The 12,502-nt window shown below is 40.2% G+C and overlaps 1 protein-coding gene across 1 annotated transcript in view; it reads left to right on the forward strand.

Moving 5' to 3' along the window:
• The window catches only part of LOC149303862 (syntaxin-1B-like), a 74,508-nt gene that overhangs the window by 43,489 nt on the left and 18,517 nt on the right, over positions 1 to 12,502 (forward strand). Inside the window, exons 2-6 of the mRNA XM_089480996.1 lie at positions 1,432 to 1,506; positions 9,243 to 9,342; positions 9,761 to 9,835; positions 11,024 to 11,097; positions 12,314 to 12,422. Coding sequence (XP_089337122.1) covers positions 1,432 to 1,506; positions 9,243 to 9,342; positions 9,761 to 9,835; positions 11,024 to 11,097; positions 12,314 to 12,422 — 433 coding nt within the window. The remainder of the gene's footprint in view (positions 1 to 1,431; positions 1,507 to 9,242; positions 9,343 to 9,760; positions 9,836 to 11,023; positions 11,098 to 12,313; positions 12,423 to 12,502) is intronic.

Genomic DNA, 12,502 nt, shown 5'->3' on the forward strand with positions numbered 1-12,502 from the left:
AAAAAAATAACCTTTCCAGAAGGCTTAGGACATCTGTGTGTCAGATTCCTTAGTATGTCTATTAGGTTATACGAATGAGGCTCAGGCCTTTGTGTAATGTGGCTGACATTAGCCATTGAGATGGATGATGTTTTGTGTATAAGCTCCTTTTTTCCTTTTCTTTTTTTACAGAAATATATATGAGCAATCAAAAGTGAGCATAAGAAGCTTGGCAAGTTGTCAAGAAAACTTGCTTCCTCCCAATCCTTTCCTCACCAATCCCTTATTTCTCATGTGTCACGTCTTACACTGAGATTGTAAGCCTGAGGACAGGAACTGTCATCCTGTTTATCTTTATAAGCCACTCTGGGAGTTTTTTGGTCTGTAGGGTGAGGCATAAATGTAGCAATAACAACAACAACAATCAACAACAACACTGTGATCTTGGATGAGGAGAAGTAACTGTGGGCATATTTGGAGGATGGGGAAAGGTAACAAGAAAAATGGGAAGGCAGCAAGTTAGGGAAGGTCCAAGGCTCAGTCCTCAACAACTCCAGAACCCTATTGAAGAAGACTTCTTTCTGAAATTCTGGTGTAGTGATCTGCGCCTCTGCCATTGGGCAGATGGGGTTTGGAGTCCTTGTTAGCATCATGGCCAAATGTTAACATCTGTCCAGTGGTGTGAAAGAGTTAACTTGTATTTGTGACCTTGTTGGAAACTTTGTGCATTGAGGCTGGGAAAAAATGTGAAGGCAGAACCAATTGAATGAGTGCTTGTACAGTTTTCATAGTTAATATGGAGGAGATAGGTCACTTGCACACTTTGATTTTCTTTATTCGTTTCTGCACTATGTACCTCTTCCATTGGCTTTCCTTTATTTAGTTGCACCCTAGCTCAAGGGCTCCCTATATGTCCAGCAGTGGGGATTTGATTTCCATCTCAGAGATAAGTCTGGATAGAATTTGTTTTGGGGCCCAGTTCTACCATTGACTATAAGGGGATGCTGGGCCTTATCCATGAAAGATCTAGAATGCTTCTCTGCTGTGTTTCTTCTGCTGTGTCATTTACCACCAATAACATGCTAGAGCAGTAATGTGTGCCAGTGTCCAGCATGAAATTACCCTTGGAGAGACCTGGCATTAGCACCTAGGGATCTGCTTCCACTGCCAGTCTGTGTGGGCAATGCTGAGCTAGATAGCCCAGCAGACTGATTCATTATAAGGCAACTTCCTCTGCTCCTGGGGTTTAAGGACTCTCTCCTTTCCACTTGCTTCTGCTCAGAAAATAGTCCTTCCCACTTGTTCCTTGATGTAAAGTGACATTTGGTTGTGGCACATGTATTTCTTAGTTTGGTATACTCTGATGCAGGTAAAAAAGTTCCAGTGGCAGTGTAGCATTGTGAACAAAACCAGGCAGGTGTTCTAACCTTTGACAATGTTGTATCTTCCTAGGCCAAAGACAGTGACGATGAGGAAGAAGTGGTGCATGTGGACCGAGATCATTTTATGGATGAATTTTTTGAACAGGTAAGATGAGGGGCATCATGTACATCTTCTGTAAAAGAGTGCCAAGTCCTTGAAGCTATAAGACACACACATTACCTGGACTGATCTGAAATATCCAAATTGCATATTTGTCAGCACATCTTATTTCTCTTAGGATATTTATTGCACACACCCCTTTCCTATGAGTAATGTGCATCCTCAAGGGATAGGAAACTGACATCTGAAATGTTAACAACTACTTTCTACAGACCAAAATTCAAGCCATCCTTGCAATGTTTTGAGATTTTGCTTGCTCAAGCTTTCAAAAGAAGCTAATATCCATCCTGTGATCAAGGAGCAGGCAACTTTGGAAGGCCAGAAGGCCAGGTTTCAGCCATTATTACTCCCCATGAGGCACCCTATGCCTGGAAATGTGAGATTAAAAAAAAAATCTACTTCCAGTTTAATTGTTTAACATTTGAGGATAGGTTGGAGTGCCACCAACTTCTCAGAACACAAAACCACTATTCTGGGAAGCTTTTAGGGGTAGTAAACCCCATGTTTATGTCTCTCCTCCAGATAGGGTCCTTTTTATGGTGGTGAAATTGGAGGGTTTCTAAGGAGTCTGTGGCCTGAGAAAACGGCTATGGGCTACACTTTGTCCACGCTTACTGTAAGCCAACAAAGCAATGCATATCTGATTCACATTTTAAGATATCCTCAGGTAGAATCAGAATTGGTCATTTTGAATGATGATGCCCAATGATCTCTCTTTAGTCTGAAAGAGAATGCTTTCTCAATTGGTCAAATGGAGCTTCAATGTCCAGATGTAGTATCTCTTTCTGTATATTAGAAGTTGAGAATTGATATCAAAGCAGTGTGGGGAAAATATATTAATGTCTTGTTTATTACAATGGAGGCATCAGAAAAAAATTGGTAATGGGAGTACAGTACAGTGTATTTCTAGGTGGGAAGCTACATCCTACACTGGCAGCAAACTACAATATTAATTTAGCAAGGGTTTGGGTGAATCACATTAAGCCCACAGCCTGTGTTTTGCCCATTCCTGAGCTGTGCAGATGACATTGTATGAATGCATAAGTATATATAAAAAGTGCCCTTACTTCAAGTATTGACTTGAGTCCAGAAATGGTAGACTCACTCATTTCACATTTTATTCTGTTTCCAGCCACATTATATAGTCATCTAGAAATCTAGAAATTTTAGTTAAAAAAATTGATGCAAAAAATCTCAGTCAACTTATGTATGGGCCAATGTAAGTACCATACGTTAACTCTTATTTTTAAAAAAGGGACCATCCCCTTCTCTGAGTAGAGGCTAGATGCAAGAGCTTAGTTCATCTTGGGAAAACCTAGAAGAAGCACTGACTCTCCCTGTTCACTCTGCCACAGTACCACTTATAGCCTTTTTGAATGTCTGGGTGGGAAAATAGTGGCAGCAACTCTTTGGCACTTCCCTCAAAGGAGCACCAAGAGTTACGGTCATACTGTATTAAAATATACATAGTCAATGATTGGCTACCTAGGCCAGGAGTAGATAACTAGCACTCTACAAAACATCATAACTAGTAGATAACTAGCACTCTCTGAAGATGCCAGCCACAGATGCCAGTGAAATGTCAGGAATAAACTCTTCTAGAACATGGCCACATAGCCTGAAAACCCACAAAAAACCATCATAGTGCTGTTATTCCACTTTAACTGTCTTGAGTCTATGCTATGGAATCGTGGGGTTTGTAGTCTGATGAATAATAATTTAGGGATATCAAAAGTTTTCTGAGGCCTGAAAAGTAGTGGCAGTAGATATATGTCTTTAAACATGAGTCAGCTTTGATAATATATTTAAAAAACAGAGTAAAAGTCTAGTTTTAAGAGCAAAAGAAGCATATAAATGAGAGAAGCAGAAACCTTGTCCACAGTTTGTCTCCTTCCCACAGCCCATTCCCTGAGGTATATTTCTCTCCACTGTACTGAAGAAACAGATTGCAAGGAAGTACAGTACATAGTGAGCAGAAAAGCTTCAGCAATGGCTTCCTTTCCCTCACCTGCACACTTCTTTTTCTCATAAAATTGGAGCTCCACACACCATATGCATGCACCAACACATTTTATGTGTGATACAGATTTAAGTAGACCAGGGGTAGGCAACCTACGGCCCGCAGGCCGGATCCGGCCCGGCGAGGCCTTGGGACTGGCCCCAGCCCAGTCCTGCCGCCGATTGCCGCCGGGGCCTTTGGCCTCATGCGCAAGGGCGCGGGGCCTATGGCCTATCTGGAGGAGGTGGGCAAGGGGGAGCAAGCGGGGGCAAGCGGCGGGCAAGGGGGGGAAGGGGGGCAATTGTCTATAGAAGCGTCAGAAACATGCATTTATATTAAAAAAAATTTAAAAATCAGCAAATGTTTCAGCGTGCCCTCCATTTTTTTAAAAAAAGTGACCTCCATTTGAAAATCTTGTCCTACATTTGTCCCGGTTTATTTATTTATATAATCTTTTAAAATTATTTAATTATTTATTTTTTGGCTTTGGCCCCCCAGTTGTCTGAGGGACAGCAACCCGGCCCCCGAGTCAAAAAGGTTGCCTACCCCTGAAGTAGACCATTCTGCAGCAAATATTTATTTATTTAGAGTATTTCTAAGACAGACTACATGGAAGATTAATGCATTGGTCTTTTGGTCCTTTAAAACCCCTAGTATCTCCTTTCTTGAGGATTGAGACTAGTGTTGATTCTCCAATAATAATAACAACAACAATAATAATAATAATAATAATAATAATAAATTATTTATTTATAGCCTGCCCAATTACAATGAATCCGTGTGGGTTACAGTAATAAAAATACATACAGAATACAATAAAAATTCAAAATTAGCCCCTCACTCCCTCCAGGCTGGACGATGGAGGGAGGGCTCTTTCTCTTCTTCTTTGAGAAGCTCTATTGGTATGCCATTTGTTTCTGGTGGTTTATTTTTCCCAAATGTTCTGTGTGCAGTTTTTACTTCAACTTTCTAAAATGGTTCTTCCTTGAATGAACCTGTCATCCTTTCACCTCTTTTGTGTAGTTCTATAGTGTATTATTTCCATTGTCTTTTTATTTTTACTTGCTCATGTAATGTGTTCCCCTCTTGGTTCTAGAGTATCTCCACTTTTGGTTTAAATTTCCCTTTGATTTCTCAAATCTTGTGGAAAAGATCTCTTGCTCTTTCTTTTTTGTTACCTTTTATTTCTTTGCATTAATTGTTATAGTAGTTTTCCTTGACCCTGTGCTCAAGTCACTGAACACTGCATTCAGGGTTCTGAATAGTTCTATCAACTTTTACTTTTGTTTCTCATCTGTCCTTAACTGATTGAAGAGTTTCCTCTGTCATCCATTAAGGCTTCCCTTTCTTTTTCCCTGCAGATAGTGTCCTTTTGCATTCCTCCCTGACAATGCCCTTGGCTTCAGTCCAGAGTTCTTCTGTTTCCTGCTCAATTAGGCTTAATAGTGAAACATATTTTAACATTATCTTTACATTCTATGGGATGTTCTTCAGGTTGTATTTCTGCATGATGATTGGTGTAGTGTTCTTCTTTGGTTTTACTCTACATTTTTATATCAACAGTTCATCATCCTGTGCCACAATCTCCTCCTGATTTTGTTTTTGCAGAGAGAATGGAGCTTGTCCATCTTCTGCTTCCAATTATGTAGTCTATCTGATATCTAGATTGGCCATCAGGTGATGTCCGTGTATACAGTTGTCTCTTGGGTTGTTTGTAGAATGTGTTTGCATTTGCAATGAACAAACTGTTGGTCTCACAAAATTCAGTCAGTCATTCTCCTGCTTCATTACTTGATCCTAGGCCAAATTTTCCTACAATTTAATTCTGTTCTGTTTCCTAGTTTTCCATTCCAATTGTCTATGATTAATAAGAAGTTCTGCTTTGGTGTGTGATCAATTTCCTTCTGGACCTCTCTTTAAAATCTTTCCATTTCCTCTTCATCTACCTCTGTAGTTGGAGCATAAACTTGGATTATGGTTATACTGATGGTTTTTTCTGACATCTTATTGATATTATTTGGTCAATCTTTGCATTATATCCTTTTGTTGATTTTGCTATATCTCTCCTCACTATTAATGTCAACCAATTTCTTCTTACATATTTATTTATAGTAAAACACTGTCAAATTATTTGTCTCAAAATGTCCCATTTGTCTCTACTTGAACTTGCTCATCCCAAGTATTGCAATGTTTATATATTCCCTTTCTTGTTTTACTATGTCTAGCTTTTTCTGATTCATGCTTGTCACATTCCATGGTCCTATAATTTGTGTTGTGCAGCTTTGGACCTTCCTTTCACTTCTGAGCAAGTCAACAGCTGATCGTCCTTTCTGCATGAATTCAGTTGCATAATTACCCACAGCATTACTCATAATTGTCCTCTGCTATATTATGGTAGCTTATTGAGTGCTTATCCAACCTGGGAGTGTCATCTTTTGGTACTACCTCTTGTTTCATTTTGGATTGTCTCATGATAATGTTTTCATGGTAAAAAAACATTCAAAAGAGGTTCACCATGCCTTCTTTTGTGCAGTACTAACAAGCATTAGCCATAGTGCCACTGCCATTGTCTCTAAGAGGTCATTCGCTAGTGTCACTCCCCACTACTGAAACCCTTTAAAACCTTTTGGCAGCTCAAATAAAACAAAAACTGAAAACTAATAGATTGCAAGCCATGCCATTTTCAGATATTCTCTGTGTGTCTGTGTGTCTGTGTGTCTGTGTGTCTGTGTGTGACTGAGAGAGAGAGAAAGAGAGAGAGAGAGAGATGTCCCACTGCTTAAGGTTATGTGTCTTCTGTAGTTTAATCTGTCATGCCTCAGCTATGCTTGTGCATGTTTACCTCATAGCAGTAAATCTTCTATACTATATTATTATATACATTCTGGGTTTGTTTGTTTTTTGAGGTATGAGAAACAATGAAGAGGTTTGCTTGTGCTGCAAAATATATTTCCAGCTACCAGATTTCTGTGGAGAAAGTAAAATGGCCACCAAGAATGCAGAATTTGGCTATCTTTGCTCTGAATCTATTTCTTTCCACTCTTTCTCAGGAGCTGTATTTGTACAGGAGATGGTGGCGAGTACCCGTGGCCTAAATTAACTTCGGCTTTTGCTTCCGAGTTAAGCTCATGAATATTCAAACAGCAGGCATTTAATATGCAAGATCATTTTATTCATGATGGCACGTAGCCTCCATAATGTGCAAGTCTGGGAAGTTGAGGGACGCTGGGAAAGCCACTGGGATAATAGACAGCAAGAGCTGTGAAGTCCATGTTTATGTGTCTGGTCACAAAGGGCATCTGTGATTGAGAGTTACTGCAGTATACTCCAGAGAAACCTTGCTGTTTCTACAGAATTGTATTGCAGTGTGCTGGGACTGTCCGCAATAACTTATGCCTTAAACATTTACTGTGCTATGGTGCTATTCATTGATGAAATCCAGCCTGTTTTTCTTCCCGGGGTGGAATTTATTGAGAGTTTTTGTGTTTGCTGAAGAATATAATACCTGATGTAGGTATCTGAGATGTTAAATTTTCTCCCCTTCTCCATTATTAAAACAAATGTTGCTAGCCATCATGTGATACCTGTCTAAATATGCAAATGGCATGTCCTGATTTTTAAGGGTAATTAATGGTACTATGAGCTAACTATCCCTCCTAAGAAGATTCCAGTCAAAATTCCCCAAATTCCAAACAAAAAATGCCTGCAACGATAAAACATGTCGACCCGCCTTCAAATGAGCACACAGATTGCATCATTTCATGTAAAATTAGCAAATGCAATGGTATAATGCTTTGATTCATGCATCTCAGTAGTCTTACAAACTTTCATTGGGAGTCCCTGGGGTCCTCAGTTATAGCCACTTATCGAAGAGTAACCAGATTTGTAATTTGTAAACACTTAGGCTCAAACTACACATGACAGGGAATGACATATCTGCTTAAGTGTGGGATTGCTTTGATAATCTTTAGAAGGTTGTCCGGGTGATTTTTTTGCACAGCTTGGGAAAGTTAATTTTAAGGTTTCCAGTCTCAGAATATCCTATCCAGCTTGTCTAGTGGTCATGCTGCCAGAGGGATTTTGAGAGCTGCAGTCTCAAAGATAACTTTTCCAAACTTCAGGGTTTCAGTGCAAAAGGTCTGTGTGGTAGTTCCAAAGCACAAAGTTCCACCCCAACTATGGGCATTCCACCCCAACCCATAAGCTCTGTTTGTTCTCCACATCCACTGATTTCATATTCCACTCAACTGAATCTGCCCTGAGTTTATGCAGATAGGTGTCTTAATTTCACATAAAGTTTGATCCTGAGATTTAGTACTGAATGCTCATATGATACATACTATGGTTGTATAACTAGGTCTGCACACAGAGCTATGTTAGGGTGAGCCCTATATCCCCAACAACAACAACAACAACAACAGTAATAATAATAATATACAATAATATAAAATACTAATTTATTATTTAATAAAAATAATAATAATTTTTAATTATTATTAAAATAATAATAAATACTGCCCACAGACCTAGTGAACAGCCTCTGAAGGCTCCCCCTACCCACACAGCCATTCCCTGCTTTATGGGGAGCAGGCAGGATTGCAGAATAGTCTGGCTATGTCTCCATAGTGAGACATGAAATGATGACAATGGTGTTGAGATCACTGGAGGACCCAGGTGGATCTTAGCACTGATGCCATCATTTCACATCTGGTTACAGGGAGTCATTTCTGCAATCCTGTCTGCTCCCCATGAAGCGGGGCATGGCCATGTGTGTGTCTGGAGGGGTACAAAGAATGATTCAGAGACTGTTCATTAAGTTGACAGGGGGCTTTGGGCACTACACACGGGGAAAGGCAATACCAATACCCGAAGCACCCAGAAAAGGACGTGCACATATGCCTCTGTATGTATTCTTAACAGGATGCAAGCCCATATGCTATTCTAATGTCAAGTTCAGCCCAGGCCATAATTTGAAATGAGTATCGGTTGAAGAATATTGGTGATGACTTTGTGTGAGCAGCCTGCAGATTTCAGGACCTTGGACAGTATTTTTGGGATGCATTAGCTTGAGGTTCAAATCCTTTTTGCTGTGCAATGCCCCCTGGTGCTCATGTTCAGATATTGCTGACATTTATCCAACAAAAAACTTTTTAAAGAGAGTGAAAAAAGTATTTGGGGAGCCTTTCAACATCACCAGATGCTCCAGCCAGAGTCAGAGCTTAGAAAAGTTTTTTCTCTCTCAGAATTCCTCAACCAAAAGGGACAGGAATTATAGTCCCAAAAAGTAACTTTTACTAGCTCTGATGCAAGGGGGGTGTATATGGCTTTGTATGTGTGTGCAAAAAAGAGAGAGCACATGCAGGAGGAATGTGTATCTTGTTTAACTGTATACAGCACTGGCACTCAGCTCCAGGACGAGGGTATGTGGCCCTGAAGATCAAGATATTTACTATCACTTGCTTTAATTGATGGCATTTCTTCCCAAATGGGAGAGGCTATTTCAACTGGGGACTAAGGTACTTTATTGAACAAATTATTTCATGTGAACATGTAAATGAGAGTCAGAGGAGATGCTCACAAAGGCACTCCGAAGGGGATGCTGTTCCATATTGATTGTGGCAACTCAGGATCAGCAAGTCATTTCTTTACTGGGTTGCATTCAAACTGGTGTCTCCAAATGCTGTGTAAGATGCAGTGCCTGCCTTTTTGTGTTCATGCCCAGGTGGAGGAGATCCGTGGCTGCATTGAGAAGCTCTCAGAAGATGTGGAGCTGGTGAAGAAGCAGCACAGTGCCATCTTAGCTGCCCCCAACCCAGATGAAAGTAAGTAAAAACACAGACCAACCCACCCCCAGCCTGATGGTCAGAGGCACTGTCAGAGTAACATAGGGAGCTGCCTGATACCAGCTCAAAACACTGGTCTGTCTAGCTCAATACTGCCAGTTCTGTCTAGCAGTGGCTGTCCAGTCTTTCAGACTCAGGTTTCTTTCAGTCTTGCCTGGAGATTTCAAGGTTCAAATCTGGGATCTTCTGCATGTAAAGCATGTGTTCTACCACTGAAATAGGGGTTTCCCCCATAGCTGAACCCTTATCCCATGGGCTTGCATCCACCCTCTGTCAGAGATGCATACAGACCCAATGCAGTGCTTTCTCACTGTGGTAAGAGTAAGGAATATATCCCATGTCTCATCCATCTCTCAGGGTGGGTGTCAAGTATCCTATTTTACTATTCTCCTTTCAGAGACCAAGCAGGAACTGGAGGACCTCACAGCTGATATCAAGAAGACTGCCAACAAGGTGCGCTCCAAGTTGAAAGGTAAGAGCTGGAGTTGCAGCCATGTAGATTGTACTTGCTGCTTTTCATCCTCCTCTTCATCCTATATTTAGTGTTTTTGGTCCCCAAAGCTTTCACTTACATTATAGTAGTGCTTACAAAAGCCATGAGAGAAAAAATATTGAACCAACTGTTGTCATCACAACATATTATCTTAGCTGCTACACCACATAACTTTATGGCAAGGATTCCAGTGACCCTTAGGGTAAGCCTCATGAGTCTCAGGAGCAAAATGAAGGGAAATAAAGTAAATCATTCATACTTTGAAAATTATGTTTAAATTTACTTATTTGGACAAAGATCAGAGCTTTATAACCCCAGAAAGTTTTTTGTTTGTTTTAAACAGACTTATGGTGGTTGTATGTAGAGGTGCAAATGCTTAGGCTTCTGCACATTCATAGGCAGGCTGCAAAATAGGATAGAAGCTGTCTCAGCTAATATTTGGGAGGGGGGAATAGATTTGCAGGGTGGGATGTGAAACCCATTGCCACTCACAGCTTCTCATAGCAGCTGTTGGGGGGAGGCATATTCATACCTCACCTAAAAGTTCCTGGAAGAGGGATATTACAGCTAAACACATAGGATGTGTGTGTATATGGTAGCTCCTCTTAATTCATGCATTATCTTTTTTTGAACATCAATGAATTTTATACCACTCCCACATCACATATGTAGACATTCAACTTTACCCCGTCAAAAATTGGTCCTTATTTCTTCTTGCCTACACACCACCTTCGACTGCTGTAGGAGCTGAACTTTCTCATCTGAGTACCCTTTGTCTAGCTGTAGATTCAGCAGGCATGATCAAAGCTAACTGTCGCTCCAGCAAAGCACAAGCCTGATCTTGAAAGTATTATGGACTTTATGAAGTTAGGGTGAACCAAACCTGGATATACTCTGGTATTCTGAAGCCAGGAAGAATATTCTAGCATTATTTTAATAGAGGAGTAAACTAAACAGAGATGAGAATAATGTGGCTCTCCAGATGTTGGTGAACTCTGACTTCAAGAAGTCCTAGCCCTTATAAGCAATGGTGAAGAATGTTGGAAGCTGCAGCCAAACTGAAGAGTCACACTATTCCCATCCCAATGCAAAAATTCTAGGTTCTAATCTGGATGGCTTTTGGTTCATGCTGCAGTTCTAAACTGTTGACTCTTTTCACCTCTTCAGCAATTGAGCAAGGAATTGAGCAAGAAGAGGTTCAGAACCGATCTTCAGCTGATCTGCGGATCCGGAAAACGCAGGTAAGGCATTAGATGTAAGTTGATTAAATTTCTTCTACCTTTTTTATCTTTATCTCCTCTTCTTCATTATTTAAAAATGGCCTTTTCCTGTAGCTTCTGTCATCTGGAACTAATATGAACCAACTTGGATTTATTAACATGATTTATGTGTTTATGTGTCATCCTTTAAACCAAGTTCTGACTTAAAGGCAGATGGTTTACAAAACATTGATATAATACACCAACTGCAGAATGCCATCAACTGAATAGAAATTGAGGACAGGAGCACCCCTAGAAAGAAGAGTTTAGTACAAGAATGAAATAATATGTCTTTGATATTCTTTCCCATTAGCTAGGCAGACATCTTTTCTCTTGGCTCAGCTGATATAATCAGCTGCCATTGATTATATCTACATGCATGCAAACTAGGTAAATCCCCAATAACTAAAGAAAACAGCCTATTGTCCTTGTTTTTAGATAATGCATGCATTATCTGAGGCATTTTTTGTCTCCCTTTCAATACTTGGAAGGATGCTTCTAAGATGGCACTTGCATATGAGAAAAATTGTTCTAAAGTCGAATAACCCTTTGCCCATTTTTGCTTAGGTGGTCATGTGTCATAACATGCATCACTTTGGAAGAGGCTTTCCCCCTTCTTTTCCGTGGGGAAATAAACGCCTCTTAAAATGTTGATTACTGTTAGTTATATTATCATCTTAAAAATCTGCTGTTCAGCTAATTGAGAACATTTTTGGTAATTAAAAAAAACTGCTCAAAGGAATCAGTCTCCTAAACAGTGAAGCCCTAGTCCTAATTCAAACCCTTCTCTGCTCAAGCAATATCACTTTTCCCTCTCTCACATGGATTTTTGGCTGCCCAGTTTTGAGTTCACTACTACATATGCTTGGTGTTACATCTGATGCATTCTTATGCCCAGTTAACTCTCCTACCTTAGAAGCTGTAAAAATGCAAAACCTTTTGTAACTGAGAATATTATAAATAGACAACAGCAATTCTGATTAGGGGCTGTTGATCTGCAGTTTTGATTGTGCATTTTGGCACATATTTGAATTTAAAGAATTTGCTTGGGAATTCCACTCTCCCCTCCTCATTTCCTTTCAGATCTGTAATCAATGTGACTGGGACTTGCATTGAAACAAGAGGGAATAGAGTAGATTCTCTTCCCTCTCTCTGCCATTCTCCTCCTACCTGACTTTCTTCCCATTTCATTGGCTAGCACTCAACCCTCTCCCGCAAGTTTGTGGAGGTGATGACAGAATACAACACAACCCAGTCCAAATATCGAGACCGATGCAAGGACCGTATCCAGAGACAGCTGGAGATAAGTATGTTTGCTTGCCTTTGCATTTCATCTGTAAACATTGGAGGGGAAGGTGTTGCAGTTCCTCATGGCTCTGATCTTATT

This window comes from Sceloporus occidentalis, unplaced genomic scaffold (assembly GCF_023333645.1).
Source record: "Sceloporus occidentalis isolate IW3139 unplaced genomic scaffold, rSceOcc1.0.p SCAF_14, whole genome shotgun sequence".
Taxonomy (NCBI): Eukaryota; Metazoa; Chordata; class Lepidosauria; order Squamata; family Phrynosomatidae; genus Sceloporus; species Sceloporus occidentalis.